We start from the raw sequence: 19,082 nt of genomic DNA, 5'->3' as shown, positions 1-19,082 counted from the left end.
CACTTGCAATGACTGGGGGCAGCAACCTGATTTCCTGGCACCACACCTGCTTTGGACAGGTGTCAATTGTTTCAGGTCCAACTTCCTGCTGGTATTAGGGATAGGGATTAATTGACTTTAACAGCTAAACTTAACTTAAAACAGCTGAGACTTTCGCTCAAAATGAAGAATTGGGCCAGTAATAATTGATACATCTTTATTTCAGGGTTTTTTTTTAACAAATGAATGAACACCCATAATCCAAGGCCATGTTTTACTGAGTAATAGTTGCCAAGGGCTGGTCTTATTTGTAGTATATCATAAGTACCTATAAATCAAAAACATATCATAAGAATCTATAAATCAAACACCAGCTCCAAACACAGTAGTAAGTTATGCACCATAATTTATTATAATACAAACAAGTTTGTCAAACACGATATATTGTCTACTTATGAAAATATCAATATTCACAATTTAAATAGGTGATAGATCCCATAATTTTATATACCAGCAACTCATCTAAAAAGTATTTTGTTCCTAGCTGTGGTCTTCAAGGACATATACCTGTAAGTAATTGTAAAACCGTCCATTCACAGCTTATTTTTTCTAATTGTAGATATTTGAAATATAAATTAAATAGAGTACAAAAGACCATCTCCACAACAAAGATGGTTTTGTCTCCAGGATACTTTCCCTAAATAATGACACTATATGTGCTTGATTAAGTGTTTACTATTGGAAAATTAGGAGGTACGAATAATATAGCAAGACATTGGCTACTTAGCAACAGTCATTGCAAGATGCTTCACACAACCAAAAATAAGGCAAGTATTATCAACAGCAGCTCCCATATGGCAGACTAAAAAGTCAAGGCTTTATTATCCAAACTGGACTCAAAGAAGGCTTCAAATGTCTGTTAACAAGATACAGCTTGATCCAAAACCCTCCTGAATTGACAGGGATTGGAAAAACCAGTGACAAAACCCACAAGCAACTTTCCCTCTGACTTCAAGGGGCTTTGGAAGTAAGCTCTGAAAGCCCTAAATTACCAGAAATTAAATGACCCATTCACTGTACATGAAAATTGCACCTTGTCATTTCTAAAACGATACAGAAATATGAGGTTTTTTCAAAATGAAGTTACAACAATTTAATGGGTTATTTTTAGTGATAAATAAAATATTCACTCAGAAAGATCCTTTAAAATATGGTAATTTACAAAAATACATCATCAGGACAGTAAAATCAGATGATACTTCTAGTTTGCAGGATAAACATTGTTACAAAAACTAATAAATCACACCATGTGAATGGCAGCATATGCCATGCACTTAACTGATTTTTTTTAAATAAATATAAGCCCTAAACATTCACTATTTTCTGTAAGTTTACTATTATATTAAGCAGAATAGTGAATTTCTTGTATAAATAATTTTTTCAATAGATACATTCTCAAAAATGAACCACTTATCTATATAGATATTGCACTTCAGACTCATTCACATGTAACTCAGACAAGCATTCCTCATAACAAATTTAGAATAAAAATAAGTTATAAATACAGTGTTTTCCCAAAATGAAACATACAGTACCTTTTTCATAAGGTAACTTTGGTTACTATCAACTGACAAAGACCAGAGAGAGGTTTCTGAGAGGAGGGTAGAAGGCATGTTCACAAAACTTAATTTCTGTAAAACACTGGTAAAGGGAGCAATAATTTTAATCTTGCTGTGACAAACACAGCAAGGCTGAGCATCCCTTTTACACTTTATTATTGCAAGTGTGAAGTTTTGTTGAGATCACCGGGACAAACAGCCTATAGGATGAGGGGCCTCCTCATTTCCCTTTGACTCTGGGGAGATTCAGGTGGGTAGCACCCCCTTGGTGGGTGAGGGTAGGAAGGGCCAGCTTTCGCTCTCAGCTCCCCCTTTCCCCAGACATGCCCCCCTCCTTGCTCTAACCAGCATGGCCCATGGGGTGTTCCAGCACCTTGTACAGAAGTGCGCAGCAGCTCTTGCTGCCAGCTAGATCTTGCAGCCCAATGGCTCTGCTGATGGGAGAGGACCAGATGGTGCGTGCTCACTGGGCATCCCACCTCTGCTGCTTCTGACTGACCTGAGTAGCCTCAATCTCTCCTGAGAAAGCCCCTCCATGCATGAGCCAGCCTTTGCCTGGGCTCCTGGTCTTTCATGGCTTGTGCCTTCTGCTGCCATGGGTTTTGCTCTTGCAGGTGCAAGCTGGTGTGCAAATGCAACCTTTGTGGCAGAAGGGAGCCAGGCGTTGTCCTCAGCAGGACTTGTGCAGACTTGGTGTTTCTTAGGGGGAAATGCACCAAAGATGAGCCACCCACGGGTTTGAGAGACACGTTTTCAGCCCTCAGATCCCACCAAAGGGGACTGACTGGATCCCTTCTCAGCAGACCTTGCTATGTTAGGTCACCACAAGCTCCCCACTGGCAATGGAGATGGGCACAGGCACAAACACAGTGCTAGCACCGGGCTGCTTTTTATTTGCAGTTACTGAGAAGCTGCTGTGTCCACTGACCATATTGTGCTTGTGTTCATGTTCACCATGCAAGGAAGTCTGCCCTCACGTTCAGTAAGGCTGCATTAAGTGTCCAATATAGAAGTAAAAGTTGTGGTACGTGGCTCAGAGACCACATACCAAGATCTGAAAAGGAGAGAAATTGAAAGAAATGCATTTTCAGCCTTCCTGTAAATCTCTTCTCTCATCATTTCCTACACTCAGCATGGCTGGAATACTGGTTTTTGAGTGTGAAGGAAGAGAAGTTAAGCTATTTTAAATAAGGTAAATATTAAAAAGCCTCAGTCCAAGCTGATCTATGTTTTTACTGCTGTGGTTATTTAATGGAGGTTCCTTTCACAAATAGTTTCTTAACAGTTAAATGGCAAATCTGCAATCGGATGGCATAATTTGTCAGGAGAAAATCTTAGGTTGAGGTTTTATATGTTAATCCCTAAAGGCCTGAACATGCGGGATAACTGAGAATCTTTATTGATTAAGATGGAATCTGAAGGCTGTAATCACTCCAAACCTTGCAGGATCAGCTTCAGTGGGAGCTCTGCATAAGGCAGGACTTGGCCTTGCATTTGAAAGTCTTTAGACACCATAACTGAAATAGCTGGGAAAAGATGCTGCTTTTGTTCTTGGCTCTAGAAACCTCCCTCCCTCCCTCCAGCATCCCTGTCTTGGTCGCCTTCGTAAATAACAACTTAAAACATTAATGTTGGCAGCTTGTAAGATTGCTTTCCATGCTGAAGCTGCAACAGGTAATATATTGGTCCTCAAGCATTGTTCAAATGAGCCAAAAAGGGCTTGTCACAGTTTGTCTCACAGGCTGCCTCCTGCAACAAGGTCTAGACAGCAAGACTGGTGGTATTTCATGTCAGAAATAACACATAATTTTTTGGCAAGTGCACACGTCAGAAATGGCACCTTCCACAGTATGTAAAAGCATTCATTTCCTCTGCTGATAATGAACTGTGTGGTCAAGTAAGGTTTTGTTGTGTTTTAAAAGGTTGTAATTAAACACTATTGTGGCTTCCCCTCTTCAATAACTTTGGACTTCACTGGTGCTGGGGTGCAAAACATTGGAGTGCGACTGAACACTAAGACTTGAACTCTGAAGCATATTCAAAATGCTATGCAAGAGACGGAGGCATTTGCCTTTTCACTTTTGCTCCTGAAATCGAGTACTCCTGTTTCCCTCCGAACAGTCTGATCTGCCCTTGGTCTCCCAGGGAAATGAAATCAAATGACCACTCTTCAAAACAGCCATTTCAGCAAATTACATCCTGAAGATGTAACCACAAGAAAAGGACTTGCACCCAGAAACTCCAACTATTGCTCTTTTCATGGTGATATTTTTATAGGCTTTCCATTCTTATCATATTGGTAAACAAGCATTTTGATGCAGTGAGAGTTGGCTGGGGAAATCCAAGGGCTGCTTGTTATGGAAAAGTTATGGTTTGTATAGAATTGCACAGGTTGCTTCTGACACTTAAAGAAGGCTTTTAGCGTGGCAGCTGCCATTGTGCGAAATCTTTTGCTAATAAAACAGTAGAGGAAGAAATTAATTGCAGTGTTCAGCAGTGCTAGCATATTGGCAATGTCCGACACAATATGTACCACCCAGCTGTTGTTTATAGGAGATACGTAGAGGTGATATAATATCATGATTATTCTTGGTGCCCAAAGTATGGCAAAAATAGAAGTTATAGTAAATAAAATGGCTGTTGTTTTCCCTGTGGAGTACCCTCGCAGTCGGAAATTACTCTTTCGTCGCAGCTTGTACACAATGATGGAATTCAGGATGAAGAAGATGGAGCAGGGCACTAAATAAACAGTAAAGCAGTGGATCCAGATGAGGACGTGATGCATTGATGTGCTTATGTAGTCTTCAATCCAAATGTTGGGCCACCAGTAGTAGGGGATGCTGGTCAAAAAGCACGTGATATAGACACTTACAATGACTTTTCGAGTACGAGCAGGGTAGGAGACTGTGTGATACTTCAGTGGATGGCACACAGCTATATACCTATCGATTGTTAGAGGAACCGTAATCCAAATGGAGGTGTGTATGGAAGAAAATTCCAAGACCTCAATTATTTTGTCCAGTACCTGAGGCATCTGTTTGTTTAAAATGAAATCTTCCATGAGGAAGTCAACAAAGACGATGAAGAAGAGAACCAAGATGTCAGCAGCAGCTAGAGCTAGAAGATAGTTATAGGAGGACTTCTGCCTGCGAGCCACAAGCTGGGAAAGGATGATGACTGTCAAGATGTTTGCTGTGGAGATAGAAACATGGAGTTAGGCTATTAAGACATATAATTTGCTTTTCTGAACACTCACTTGGAGCAGTATCTCTGCTCAAGCGCTTAGCAACATGAATGCCTTTATTAAAGACCAAGAAATCGGAAGGAAAACGCTACAGTTTGGTCCCTCAGAAGCTGTTGCCATGAGAGAAGCATGTGGCCCTGCTCCCAGCTGTAGGATATGCTGTCGCTCTGTCCCAGTGAACCAGGACGAGGGTCAGCGAGAAAGTCCAGACCTTCAGTCCAGACACAGGGGTATAAGTGGTGTGTGGCAGACCTTTGCTGCCTCCTTGGAGCAGGTGTAGAGGTAGTTATAGTTCCGGCTCTGTTGCTGCTCTCTGGTTGGCCCTGCTGCCACTGTGGGCAGCACAGGAGCATCCTAACCAGGGGCTGTTGGGACCGCTGCTGCTGTGCATGAATGTAGGGGTAGCAGGAGGGAGCAGCAGTAGAAAAAATTAGTATCTATCACATGCACTCTTATTTCCCCCCTTGCTTTCTTCAGATTTTACAAGTGACAAATGAGAACGGCAGGGTGGTTGTTGGAGAGAGACATTTTGTTCCTTGCCCCAGTTCACAGTGCCTGCCTGGTTTTAGTTTTGAACTCCAACTAAAGAGCTGAAATTAAAGCCACCTGGGTTAGGTGATTTTTCTCTTGCCTGAGTGGGATCCTAATTGAGAGAAGGACTTCCAGGGAACCATGTCTCCTCAGCTCTTCCTAGGAGCTGGAGGTGCTTCACAGCACTCTTGAAGTTTTCAGCTCTGCCCAGGATGAATCTCCTGTAATTCAGTCCTGCCTGTCTGACCTGATCTCCTACAGATGGGCTCTGGGGAAGCACCTCCCTTCTCAACATTGAAATGATCTACTCCACAAAGACCTGCTTGCTCATCCAGAGCTGCTCCTTAGAAGTCCTCCTCCAACTACAAGACATTTTTCCTCTGGAATGATGCAGTTGAGCCTTTAAGGAAACCCTGCTGGTCACATCAGATGTGATTCAGCCCAAGTGTAAACATCCCTGAGTTTCCTGAAAAAGCATCTGCTTGCAACTCTTTGGCCACAATACAGACCCATTACTTAAACCACATCTAGATGTATTGTATGACACTTAAATAATATTGTGGTGTTCAAGTTCCTTGTCTCTGCTGTTTCACTGTCTAGTTTGCTTCAGTTTTCTAAAGCTGTGATTCAACCTGAAGAATACACTTCAGTAGCTGCTTGAATCAGTGCTACTGCGGATTCCGTAGGAAGGGCTCAGTCCTGCAGACTCTGGCCAGGCAGAACTCTCCACCATGGATACAAACAGCCCTAGAGAGCTTTCCTGGAGCAGTAAGGCATAGCCAAACTTTAACGACTTGCTTGTGTTTACTAGAACTTACTGTGTAGTCTTGAACTGAATAAAAAAAAAATCCTATTATTCCTACTAGTGGTAGTGCTAGAATGAGACAGGCGAGATTGTTCCCATCAGAGGTTGGTATCGCTTGGCTAGAATACCTGAAGTAGTACTTAAAAATCAGAGATCTGGTTTACTGTATAAGAGACTGCCAAATGTTTGTATTTGACATTTCCATAAGTGTTCTATAAATCACCTCTTCTGTGCACTCAGTGCTTCAAACACTTCTGCCAGCTTTGATGGATTTCCCAAAACAAATCAACAGTAATTGTAAGGATTTCTTTAAATCAGAGAGAAAGGAAGTTGCTGACATTAAGGTAATGATGACCTAGGACATATGTCCTACAAGTGAAAATGCTCATTTTTTAAAAAAACTGTTTTACTTGGCACTGGAGAAAACTTCCTCCTTCATAAATGCCTTAAAAGCCTGCTGTCTGGGAGCAGATTTCTGCCACCAGGGAAATGAACTGCAGCCAAGTAAATGATCTTAAGTAATAGCCCTCATAAGTGTCACCTATTTTTGTATTAACTTAATATATTAATTTTGTATCTTGGAACAAAACTAAATCAAACATGACAATCAAATGACTCCTTCCTTAAATAAAAAAAAATATTTTCAACAGTATTGTCTCAAATCACCTTCAGGGGAATTTTCCCAATTCTGCCATCTGTTAGCATAGGTGCAACTGCATTGATTTCAGCTCAGAGCAGACATGGGGGACGGGGGGTGATATAGTCAGAACTGCTGTGTCATTTTTCACTTACTTGCTTATGAAATGCCTCCATGGTGCCTGCTGATGAGCTGTGGAGGTACAGTGAGTGATGTACTGTCAAGGAAATCCTTGAGACGGAGCATTTATCACGGCTGTGCAGCCATTCTTGGTTTGGGCCAGCCAGGCTGCCTGGCTTGGCTTTGCAGATATTGGATGTGACCCATGGGCTTCCTCTTCTCTTTATATCCTCTGGATTTGACTCTAGCAGCAGCTGAAGGCAGCATGTAGCAAGGGGGATGCTTGAGGATGTTGGTCCCTGCTGCTAACTCTGGCCTGGCTGTCAGAGGAGCTCCTGCAGGGATGCTGAAGCCATGCTATATCCAGGCTCAGCAGCCCTGGTTCCCCCTACTTTCTGCTTGTTGTGAGGGTCGTGCTGTTTGGTTCTAATCCCACTTCCATTTTCCTCCAGGAGCAGATTTATAGAATCAAGGAATCATTTAGGTTGGAAAAGACCTTTAAAATCATCAAGTTAAACTGTTAACCTAGTACTGCCAAGTCCACCACTAAACCATGTCCCTAAACACCACGTCTGCAGGTCTTTACCTCCAGGGATGGTGACTCAACCACTTCCCTGGGCAGCCTGTTCCAGTGCTTGACAATGCTTTCAGTGAAGTATGAGCAGTCCTTTCCTCTGTACCCTCTCCCCCCGCCTTTCTCAGGGTTTCCAGCAACAGCAGTAACAGCATGTACTGAAATACAAGTTATTTGTCTAACACCAGTGAGCTTTGCTTGGTGAGCCGGATTAGAAAATTGATCTGAAAAAGTACATGCAAGCTCTATTCAATTTTTCTGCGAGGGTTATTGTATCTTGTATTGGAAATGCTTTCCCTGGGATCACATTAGGGCTTTTTCTGGCTGGATGATATGAAATATAGTGATATCATATACTTTGTGAGAACAGATATATACTGGGGTGCAGCAGAAAGTTGCCAGTATGATAGTGTCTTAGCACAGGGTTTGGGAGTATTTTTCCTGCTGCATGCTGTATACGGAAAGTGAGGATGAGCTACGGGTAAGTCTCAGTCCTTCACCCATTTCATACCCAGTGTTAAGTCAGTCCTCGGTATGTCCTCAAACACTATCTAAAGTTCAGTAAAATGGGAAGTGGGTGACAACACTGCTCTGTGTCCTTGTGCCAGCATCTCGGTAACTGCTGGGTATTCCATGCCCCGCAAGCTCTCCTGTGGGCAAAAATTACCTACTGTGTGTGAAAGATGATGGAAGAGTATTTGCAACCACGTTTTAACCTTGTTTACCTTAATTCTTGCACTAATGTTGTAGTCAGTGATAAGGACTATGGTAGAGATGCTGATGGAGGTATACAAGTATCTCTACTGTGAAGTATGTGGAGCTACAGCCGCTGGATAGGTCAGTGACCCTAAATTGTCCTGGATGGTATACTGGCCATTTCTTGCAGTGTTTTTTATTCTAGATACTAAGTAGTTAAGTTAATCGGAATTTTAGAGAGATTGATCACTGTGCTGGGCGTTGATTAGGGGATGACAGATGGGAATTTATGCTAGTGTCACTTGCTGCAGTGCAGTATTCTGAATTTATAAATATCTGGTTGAGAACCAGAGCTTCATTAGGGACTAGCTGGCCGAAGCCTTGAGATGCCACCAGCAGATGATGAGAAGCAACTGTAAGAAGTGGCAGTCTCAATTTTTTCCTTCAGTCACGAGGATGCCTTTGAGACACAACACCTGAAGGTTTCTGACATCCAAACACCATTGTTCCACGCTGCTCAAAGTACAGCAACCTTCTAACTTAGCCAGGCTTTATCATGGGACACTTATAGCTCTCCTTTGACATCTCCTCTGACTTTTATCGGTTTCTGAGTCCAACTGTAGCACTGAAATGTACATTACTAGAGGTCCTCAGAGGTATCTGAGAGGGATCATCCTTTAGGAGTAACCTTGGTTCTTATGTGATTTGGGTTTGTTTCCGCTACTAAAGCCATGCCGTCTTGTCTGCAGGGCCCAGGCAGTCTGCTGCACCTCCTCAAAGCTGTGCTTGTGACCTAAAGGCACAGTTTTTCCCCCCAGCTTCTTGTTTTGTGAATTACAGTTGTAGCTCAAATGATGCCTAACCACGGTCTTTGTGGGGCATTCACAGAGCTCCTTCCACAAACTGTTATCACTGCGTGTGAGCTTAACCAGAAGCAACTGTATCTGTCCAAAAAAGAAATAGGTATGTTTCTGGGCTTTGGATTTGTTTGTTTGTTATGGTTTTGGGTTTTTTTGTTGTGTTTGGGGATTTTGTTTGTTTGTTTTTATTAAGAGCATTTTGCACGTACACAGCGACCAGTGCAGTGAAATAGCCTTCACAACACAATTGGTAGCACTGCTGCGTTGGGAATAAGGCCTGCTGTGTAGTTCAGTAGATCAGCATCGTAAACCACCTAAATGAAGTAGCCGTGAGTGTTGCTTACTGAGCGTGATAAACATTAGGTTACTGCATATAATGGACACCTTTTACTGAATACAGTTGTTGCTAGGATCCCTACAAATTATTGTGCAATGTATGAAACTACTCTGCAGACCTTGCATTAGTCACCTGACTGGCAAAGAGACAGTTTATGAACTTTTTAACTTTTAACATGCTTTAAAAAAAGTCAGTAAACACCTCTTTCAAATTTAGAAACTCTGAGACTGCAAGTACAATATGCTAAAAATATATGGTGAAAAAAGTGGTGTTCTTGTGTAACGGGAATAGATTATTTCCTCTAAACTAGGAGGCAATATTAAAATGTAAACAGGTGTACCGTGTCGAGTAGCCAGATCTGACTGTGATTACTAACAGTCATTTGCCAATAGTTACCAGACTGGAGATGAGGAGGGCGTTCAGCCCTGACTTCATGCAGGAGCTCTCTGGAGAAGATGATGACAATGGGTGATTTCTGATGGAGGCTATGTAACAGGATTTATTTTTTAAAAATGCTGTGGAAAAGTAAATGTGTTTATTACTAATGTTGGCTATAGCTGGTTATGTGGTCTTTTAAAATGACCCCTGGATGCTGTTTGCCTTTAAAGAAGATAGGGCAGTTCCATGTTTTTTCTCTTACAGCCTGTATGGGTCGAACTCAACACTACAGCAGATGGGGACAACCTCTGTGAGCGGTGCCTGCTCATGGCTAATGTAATTTGTTCTTCTCTTTTATTATTGTATCCTGAAATGTTTCCTTAAACCATTGTGAAGCGTAAAGAAATACTTTATAGAATATAATTAGTGCAATACAAGTTTTTCCTTCCCTGAGAGTTTCTGTGAGGATTGATTTTTAAAGTAAATTGATTTATTTGTTGTTCAATTGTCTGAGCACTGCTGAATGGCACGCACCCACTCACCCTCAGGGGGGGATGAGCCGTCAGCCCCTTCTGGCAGTGCCCACATCATCTCCCAGGGACTGGAGAGGGATTTAAGCCAAAAAACGAGCATCACAAAAGCTACAGCAGGCACAGATGCAGGGCTGCCACTGGAGGAGGTTTGACACCTTGTAGGAAGGCTCTTGTGTGGTTTGTGCTTAGAAATACCATGTGCAGGGACAGACCACACTAGCCACTAGCTCTGAGGGTGAAAGTGAACCTGGAGGTAGAGGATGATTAAGCTCCTGCCGAGGACAACCCAAGCTCCCCTCCATACATGGGAGACCAGGTTAGTGACTGCCAGAGAAAACACGGCATGGCCTTCTGCTTGCAAGTCACAGGTGAATTAATGAGTTGGTGTCAGAGGCCAGATTCCAATGGTGAAATCTGGCCTCCAGGGCCATTGTTCTCCCCGATGGCATTTACTAGCTGAGGCGGCTCTGGAGAAGGACGCTGTATGGGGTACTTTGCTGTGCAGATGGCACTAGCCGTCAGTGTGTTATGGAGGCCAGAAAGGAACTTCAATCCAGCCAAAAACACTTCCTTGCTGTTGGAGGGCACAGATGTGGTAATGGTGTGGAGATGCCAATGGACAGTATTTGCTCTGAGCCTTGCCAACTACTCAGGCTTAAGTGCAGTATCTTGTCTGGCAGACGTGTAATTACACTGCATTGCTTTTGGCTTTCCTAGATTGTTGTAGTATACTTTTTTCCCTAGTCCTTATAAAATAGGCTATTCCTGCAATATGAGGATGAGCCAGAAGGAACGCTAGGCTAAGATGCGGGGAGACCCAGTACATGCACACCAGTGACACGACACACCTCTGTAAATGTCACTGGTTCTCCTCTTGCTGTCTTCACCCTCCTTGTCCACCTTTCCTGAACTGGGCCTACAGTGCAGAAAGCCTCTAATGAATCTCAGGCACTTCCCCTGCAAAGTCTTTCTTAGAGATACCCACACAAGGGTAAAAAAAGTTTTAAAACTCACGTCTCAAAACCTAGCCTTGTATCTTGCTACCAAAGCAGTAAAGCTTTCTAATGGAAATCAGTGCTGGGAGGAGAAAAAGCAATCTGCAAAACAATGCAGAAATCATAAAAGGAATGTGGTTATTCATGCAATGTATCTGGACAGACAGAGATTTTCAAGGCAATTCAGGTCTCTCATTTGGCTGGTGTCTGTGGCTTCTAAATGTGGGCTGTCAGTGAGGTTTAAGAGGTCTCAAGCTGAGTAACTTGAGCTTGAGGATGACAAAACCATTCCACCCTTTTGATATCAAATGCCAAAGTACTGAGGCAGGTGCCAAAGGTATTTGATGGGATGACTAGGATGGAGGGAGGATGTGATTTCATAAGGGCACTGGCATGAATTCTTTACTGAGCATGAATAATTAAGAGGATTTTACCTTTGGTTGTGGTTTTACTGAAAAAACAAAGTCTTTATGTCTTCCTAAAGCATTAGCTAATGCAATAGGAGCTCATGCTTACAAACCCCATGGCCAAGCTTTCTCAGAGACTATGCCAATTTTACACAATATGCAGGAAATTACAGACTATGTAAAACCATCACAGTTTGGCTTTATTTCCTCCACAGAGAATATACTGCATCCACACTAGATATATCACCCTTTCCTGTGCTAGTCTGGACATTGAAGAAAACACACCTGGAACGAACAAATGTTTGTGAAATACCCTAGTCTAATGTAACTGACTGACAGGTAATTTGTCTTGAAACGAAAAGCAACCTTTAGTGCACCTATCCGTGTAGTCAATGCACCACATGATTGAAAAGATGGAGAAGTTAAATGACTGTATATTCTAGGGAGACTGTGTTTCAGGTGGTAGAAAAATTTCAGTGAAAAAGATGTGTTCAGTGTTTCAATAGGTAGGATTCTCTCCTCTCCCATGGATAAGGGATAAAACTCCTTTTGGTCATCTTCTGTACCATTAATTCTGGTCCTACTTGCTTGCTTCTACTTCATTACCTCTGCACAACCATACGGTGTCCTGGGAGGCAACCCAACGCTATCTATCAGGTCACCCCCGTAATGGCACCAACAGCGCTCTGAACATTGGGGTTTAGGATCCTTACATATGTATCTTTGTTCTGCAGCAGGAAAACAGAATCCTGTGCAAGGTCTCCTGTGCTCAAGGGGTTAATTTTGGCTTTGTTTGCTTTGCTGGTGTCTCAAAGTTAAGGGGAAAAGAGATAAAAGGCTCAAAAAGACCACCTGAAGCAGAAGGTAAAAGCTTTTGTGGCCAGGAATTGCTTTGCACTTGGCATGTGAACGCAGAAAGCATACCACGTCAGGACATCTCCATGTTGTTTGTTTGCCTACAGCAAATTGGTTTGATGTATGCGGATGAAGGCCTTCTCCTGCTGGCTTTTTTCTGCTGATTCACCCCCATTTTATGGAGGGTAGCAGAAAGAGGAGGAGGAGGAGAGAACTAAGTAAGGGGGTGGATGAAGAACAGCAGGATATTAGACTGCCTAGTGCTTCTGAATGGCTTGACTTCTTAACAACTGGAGGCTCTGCATTACCCACCTACCGTGAAAACTGGCTGTGCTCTCTCTTTTGTGTAGTCGTCATTTCAAGAAAAACATTTTTCCTTCCCAACCCATTTCAGCAGCCTGCCATGCAAGGTTGTGCACTTCATAGTCTAGTGCGCCTCCCAAATATTGCACCTCGTTATCATTACAGCCCGACAGTGTTGTTTCCTACTGATGTGGCAGAAGAAAACCAAAGTTAGTGGTTGTACTCTGTAAAGCGTTCAGAGATGCGCAATAAAGTCCTTTTCTGCATTATTATGGATTGAGCCACACACTGCCTCTCAGGCCGCAAAGCTTTAGTGGCCGCAATCTCCAGGCATACTGACCAAACAAAATTGCTCCCATCTGCATGCCTTGCTGTCACTGTTCCTGTGCAGAAACACTAATGAATCTATTATTTTTCATAATGATTCTTCTTTCCTTAAATAAAAAACATTCATTTTACAATAGGAAGCAACTAATTTTAAGCACGTTAGCAGTAGTTTTGTTCCCCTCTGTCCAGTAGTGCTACTGTAACATGCTGCAGTGCCCTTCGATTGCTCTGATAGCTGAGCTAAAGTTCTGCCAATTTATTTGTCCTCCGTTAAGCAGGATGCAGTGTACTGGTTTTGTATCCAATTCAGATTTTAATTCAGAGAAAGTATGGTCTTTGAATAAAAGGGGGGTTGAATCAGATCTCCGAGGGTTCAGTTCTTATTCATTGTGTGAGCATCTAATGAGCGACAGCTGAAGAGAGCTGTTTTTTCAAGGTCATAACTCTGCATGTAACAATTCTCCCACTCATATTATCAGATCTTCCTTTAGCACTTTTATTGTTCAGGTGTGCTGTTATAAGAGGCTATTTATTCAGGTGTTGGAAATGCCCTCTTTAATCAGAAGCCTGTATTGTGACTGCATGAGAATATACCAGGCAGTAGATAACAGGAATCCAAAACAGGTCTGACACACTTCTGTACTGCTGTGTGCTGTATGTAGACCTACCTTGTGCCTGCTTTGGTATTTACTGGATATTACATGCCATGTGAGTCATCAAACATTGCTACCTGTCCCCCTTCCTACTCCTGGTACTAACCAGGTTGCGGCTGTAAGCACAGACAATGCTCTTCAGGTCTCATTCCCCCTACACTGCCAGAGAGCAGAGGGAGCACAGCTGGGCTGTTGCATGCTGGTGGTCTCTTAGATGAGGGATGCTCAGCCCACAGCCCACTGGCAGTACCTGCCTTGTCAGGACAATGACCCTGGCTCGCACGCCTCCTGAATAGCCTCCTTATTCCAAGATGCATGCCTATGGGGAGCAGGCTCCAGAAGGACCAGTCCTCCACTGTTTCAGTTTGCCCATGACTGTACTGCAGTTTGCATGGGTGCAGTGCAAATTACACACCTGCATGTCAATTCAACACCCTAGGAAGGAGGTGATTTGCTGTGTGAGGACAGCTGGTCTGTCATCTGTCAGGGGAGAGTCCATAGCGTGTAGCTCTTTCTTGACAGTGTGTGGTAAAAAGGTTAGAAACCCTTGCTTACATGCTCCCCTAGGTCAGGACTACAGCTTCTCTCCCTCTACGTGGAGCCCACCAAGTGCACTCTGTTCATGGCTGGGCTTTGAATGACCTGGGTTTTCTCCATCTCTGCAATATCTTGTTCAGCAGCAGGTCTGACACAAAAGCTACCTGTTTGCATCCTCCCACTGGGAGCACCCAAGTATGTCCAGGCTGCTTTCCCAAGCTTACAAAGTCCTGAATCTGTGTTTAAATCAGTGATGGGTTTTAAGCAGAAGCCTAAAGCATGAATAAAAGAAACATTTGTAGATCGGGCTCTCAAAGTTTGGAGTGGCACTTCCCTGGGCATCGGTGTGAGCCTGTTACCTCCTAGGGATGCTGTAAGGGTGCTGGGTACGCGCCTGTCCTTTGTGTCATTGAGTTCTGATGTCCGTGAAGTTGAGTCATTCCCCAGGTAGGCAACTGACCAGGGAGCAAAGTGGAACCAGCGATCACGCAGTAAGAAAGCCAGTTTCTACTCTGCTTCTCTGCACTGTCAGGAGGAGAAGACCCCTGGAAGCACATGGATCAGGCCACTGCACCTTCTAATGAAGCAGGAATCAGGGTCAAAGCCAGTTATCTGCAGAGAGCATTGCTGCTTCTCTGCCTGACCCTCGAGGTCATGTATGGTGGCACTGCTATAGCAGGAGCTTTTTGGTGTAGCTGCGTTGTGCAGCTCTTGCTGGCAAAGGGACAGACTGAGAGCTGGCACTTGTCCCTCTTTGCTTCCTCACCTTACCAGCCCCCTCCTGGATTGAAGTAAAGCAATTTCTTCCCTTGCCCACATGCGACAACACCTCTCCTCTGGCATTTTCTCTCACTAAAGCAAGAACTGCTTCCATTAAGCCTTCCTGCAGCCCCTCTTTTGCCTCCCAGGTAACTGGACATGCTTCAGAGGTCCTCTCAGACTGACAGACAAGGGGAGTGCAGGGAGGGCAAATCAGGAGCTGCAGAACAGCTCCATAAATGATAACAATCCCCCCACCCCAAATGGGAGTATGACCCCACTTCTAGTGCCGCTCCCTCACTCTGCTGCCCACCCTTGCACCAAGAGCTTCTCCCTGTCCCAAGCAGACTGCTCCTAGGGCACCCCCGCTCCTGGCAGTGGGACTGTACACTTATGGGGTGCCTTTGCACATATGCACCCAAAATAAGCTTTGGAAAACAGTCTCTGCCTTGCCAGCCTGTGCTTAGAGGGAAAAAGAAGAAACCACCCATTATAGCTGACTGGAAGGTGCAATCACCTCTGGAAAATGCAAAGACACCTGTACCTGCTGCAGCAGGGTCGGCATGCAATGGTGCCTCTGTGGGTGCATCTCTTTGCAGGGCACAGCCTGGCATTTGCCTCTGTGTGCTACTATCATAGCAGGCATGAAGGGAGTTCACTTTAGTGTCTCTCGTCTCTGCCTTTTTCAGACTTTCTGGAGCCTGGTTGAACAGGGAGGAACAGCTGCTCCTGAGAACAGGATCTGCTGAGATGCCCAGGTTATACAAAGGAGGGGGAAGGATGCTTTCTCTGCATGCACAATCAGGCCTGGCCTCGCTTGGCCTCAAAGTGGAGTTGTTGAGTTAGTGAAATTTCCTTCAGACACTAGAGCAGAAAAGGCAGAAACAGTTAACCGGTTTCCCCTCTCCTCAGTCTTTCCTCAAGATTTATTGCAAGGGCAAGGAGTTAACTGTTTCCATTTCAGCAAAAACACTGCACTAGAGCTGTATTTGAAGACAGATTCTAGATCATGTTTCTTAAATTCTTGACACCACACAAAGCTAATTACTCAGATCCCACAGATTTCAGGGTTCTTCTAACAGGTAATAATTGTGTTACCTTTAAAATGTTTAATGTTAGAAAACTGAAGAGCAGCTTCAAATTAAAACATGAAAAGCTCTTTTTAGCACTGCTCCTGCCCTGTACCACATCCGCAATGAAGCTTAGCTGTGTGAGTCTTCCCCTAAACATATCCAGCTTGTTCTCATCCCTGTGCACTCTCAGGGTGAGAATCATAAATTTCTCATGCACTCAGTATACTGTGTATTTACTCAGCATACTGTACCTGTGCAGTGTTTTCAGGTGTTGGTGCCAACATTATCCTCATATAATGTGTACTGAGCAAGCTAACGCATTCATACCTGGTGTAAGTCCACTGAACTCAGCAGCGTTGCACCACCAAATGATTTGGCTAGTTCTGCCAAGTGCTGTCATTGGTACCACTGCTCTAGTCAGCCGATCCCTTGAGAAATGCGTGTCACCATTGCTAATTTGGACTGTGCACCAATTTTAACCATGTTTTTAGAATGACAGCATTAGGTCTGTAATTACAATGCAGTGTCCTTAGGGAGCTGGTGCAAGTATGTGCAGAACACTCATTAAGTGATTTTTTTCTTGTCTGTGCACGTAAGACTTTCCCCCGTTTCAGAGACATACAAAGGCAAGCTTAGCCACAGACTGCTTCATAACAACTTCTTCACCTGATAATCTTGAGGGTCTTGGTCAGTTCCTAGGGGACAGGTGTTGAAATTAGAGCTTGTCATTACTGTGGAGATCTAAGTAGCCTCTAAAGGATTAACCAAGAAGAAACTACCTCCTCATCCCTGCTAGCTGGGTCTCTTCAGGTCAGGGCTGAGACTCATCAATGCTGTGGAGCAAAGACACTTGCCTATACCCTTAATCCTCTGTGTGTAAATACAGGATGACTTTCCAGTTCTCCGAGCTATTAGCCAATCTTCAAATTTTAACTATAAGCCAGGGAGGGGGAGAAAAAAACGCAACACAGAACATCAGTTCGTATGCAGAGTGGTAACTGCATGTGTGCTGTTCAGAGACAGGCTTCTCTTCATGTCTGATAAATTTTTTTTCTACAAATTAATTGCTTGAAGACGGAATTAAGGTGAACAAGACATTTAGAAATTGTAGACTATTAACTACCATTGCTGCTTTCTATTTTACTTGTCACTTTAAATGCATAGCTGTACATAGACACAACAAAAATCTCTTGTATTGTACCCTTAAAATACCAATTCACCTTGGTGCATCAGATCACTCTAACTTTTCTCTGACTTGTTCTGCCTGTCCTTGGGATCACTGTAAGTTATTCTGAGGCTGGAGGTGTGAAGCCAGGGAGCAAGCCATGATGTTTGCCCTCCCAGGCTGTGCTGGGATGGCAGCTCTGCCTGCTGAAGCCGGGTCTATAACTGCAGAAGTGGTGCTGCACGAGCAGCTCCCTGCTGTCCTGCATGCCAAGGCACCTTGCCGACAGCCCCCTCTGGGAGGAGAGACCTGCTCACTCCTCCGTCTTGGCTGAGATGGTATTGCTGAAGTGATGCTCGTGTGGCATCTGTGCATTTTCAGCTGTGGATACCTGTGTGCTGGCAATGTAAACACTCACAGGTGTTTACACCCAAGCCTGAAACATCCTTTCCTTCCCCATTTGCGGTCTCTCTTGCTTTTCTCATCCCCGGCATCTCTATGTTGTCTTTGTCCCCTTTTTAAGTAGGAAATTTCACTGAGGGTTATAGAGTCTGGAGGCTGGTGCCTGTGAGCTGGAACTTTCTTCCAAGCTCTGTACCTGCACTCGGGGATCTCAGCATCAGCATTGCCATTGCCTTTGCAGGGCGCTGACCCTAAGACTGGACTTTCTAGATACTGTCCTGCTCCATCACCTGCGAGGACAGGCTCCTGAGCATGGCAGCTGTCTGCTAACCTTGTGATAGCATGCTCCTTCCCCAGCCGAGTTCCTCACCAGCAGCACGTTGCTCCTAGAGCCAACCCTGCCCCAGGGAGCCAGGTGGAGATTTGCACCAGGAAAACTCAACAGCTACACTTTTGATTGCTGCCAGCCCGGCGCGCGATCGATCGGGGACAGACCCAGCGCCTTCCTGTCCTCAGCACCACTTTGTCTTCGAAGGGCCAAATTGACTATAGCAGAAACTTCACGACGGGCTGAGACTTTGTATGTCAGGTTCAAAGTCAGAGCTCCCGAGCGCGGGTGGGAAAGCGACGGCGGGCAGGCAGGGACAAAGCCCGGCGGGAGCGGAAACGCAGGGGCAGCAGCCCGTCAGGCAGTGAAGGTGCTGTCTAAGAAATGCCCGTGCTGATCCCCACCGAGGAAGCGAAGGAACGCGCTCCCGGTGTCCTCGGCAGCCGGAGGACGCCGCACCGCGCTCACCCCGCACCGCGGGCAGCCGGGCGGGCGCCGCTCCGGCGGGCGCTGCCGGCAGCTCCCCGGGGCCCCGCAGCCTCGCCCCGCCGCGGCCGCTCCCGGAGCAGCCCGGGCACGGCGGCCCGTCCCCGCCGGCTCCCCGCCGGGCCGGGGCGCGGCACTCACCCGGCAGCCCGAGGCAGAGCAGCAGGCTGTAGTAGACGACAGGTGCGTATCCCAAGCCGCAGCCATAGCGGTGGTGCGCCAGGAGGGAGCCGTTGTGGAGGTGGAGGTGGTTGTGCTCCATGGACCCGCTCTCCCCGCGGCCGCGCTGCCGGCGCTCGCTCCGCCGCACGGGCCGCCCCGGCCGCGCCGCCCGCCCGCCCCTGGCACGCTCAGCGGCGGCGGCGAGCGCGGCGCGGCCCCCGCAGCGGGCAGCGGCACATGGCGCGGCCCCGGGCGGTGCGGGGCCGGGGCGGGACCAGCCCGGCGCCCGCCGGTGGGGCGGGGCGGGGCCGCCCCGG

At 45.4% G+C, this 19,082-nt stretch overlaps 1 protein-coding gene across 1 annotated transcript; it reads right to left on the bottom strand.

Annotated features, from left to right (window-relative positions):
- Positions 1–239: 239 nt before the first annotated feature.
- On the bottom strand, positions 240–18,865 carry GPR139 (G protein-coupled receptor 139). The gene is made up of 2 exons (XM_075105122.1): positions 18,745–18,865; positions 240–4,790 (listed from the first exon to the last, which is right to left on the bottom strand). The coding sequence occupies exons 1-2, from the start codon at positions 18,863–18,865 to the stop codon at positions 3,856–3,858; spliced, it is 1,056 nt and encodes a 351-aa protein (XP_074961223.1). The 3' UTR covers positions 240–3,855.
- Positions 18,866–19,082: the final 217 nt, after the last annotated feature.

The sequence above is a fragment of the Phalacrocorax aristotelis genome, chromosome 10 (genome assembly GCF_949628215.1).
Source record: "Phalacrocorax aristotelis chromosome 10, bGulAri2.1, whole genome shotgun sequence".
NCBI classification, from domain to species: domain Eukaryota; kingdom Metazoa; phylum Chordata; class Aves; order Suliformes; family Phalacrocoracidae; genus Phalacrocorax; species Phalacrocorax aristotelis.
The sequence above is the reverse complement of the archived record's forward strand: the minus strand, read 5'-3'. Positions and strand labels throughout refer to the sequence as shown.

Bases quoted from the DNA above. Each gene is read 5' to 3' on its own strand.
- GPR139 (XM_075105122.1), bottom strand. From the start codon at position 18,865: ATGGAGCACAACCACCTCCACCTCCACAACGGCTCCCTCCTGGCGCAC. The intron at 4,791-18,744 runs GTGAGTGCCGCG...CTATCTCCACAG, and splicing joins GCTCTGCCTCGGGCTGCCGG to CAAACATCTTGACAGTCATC.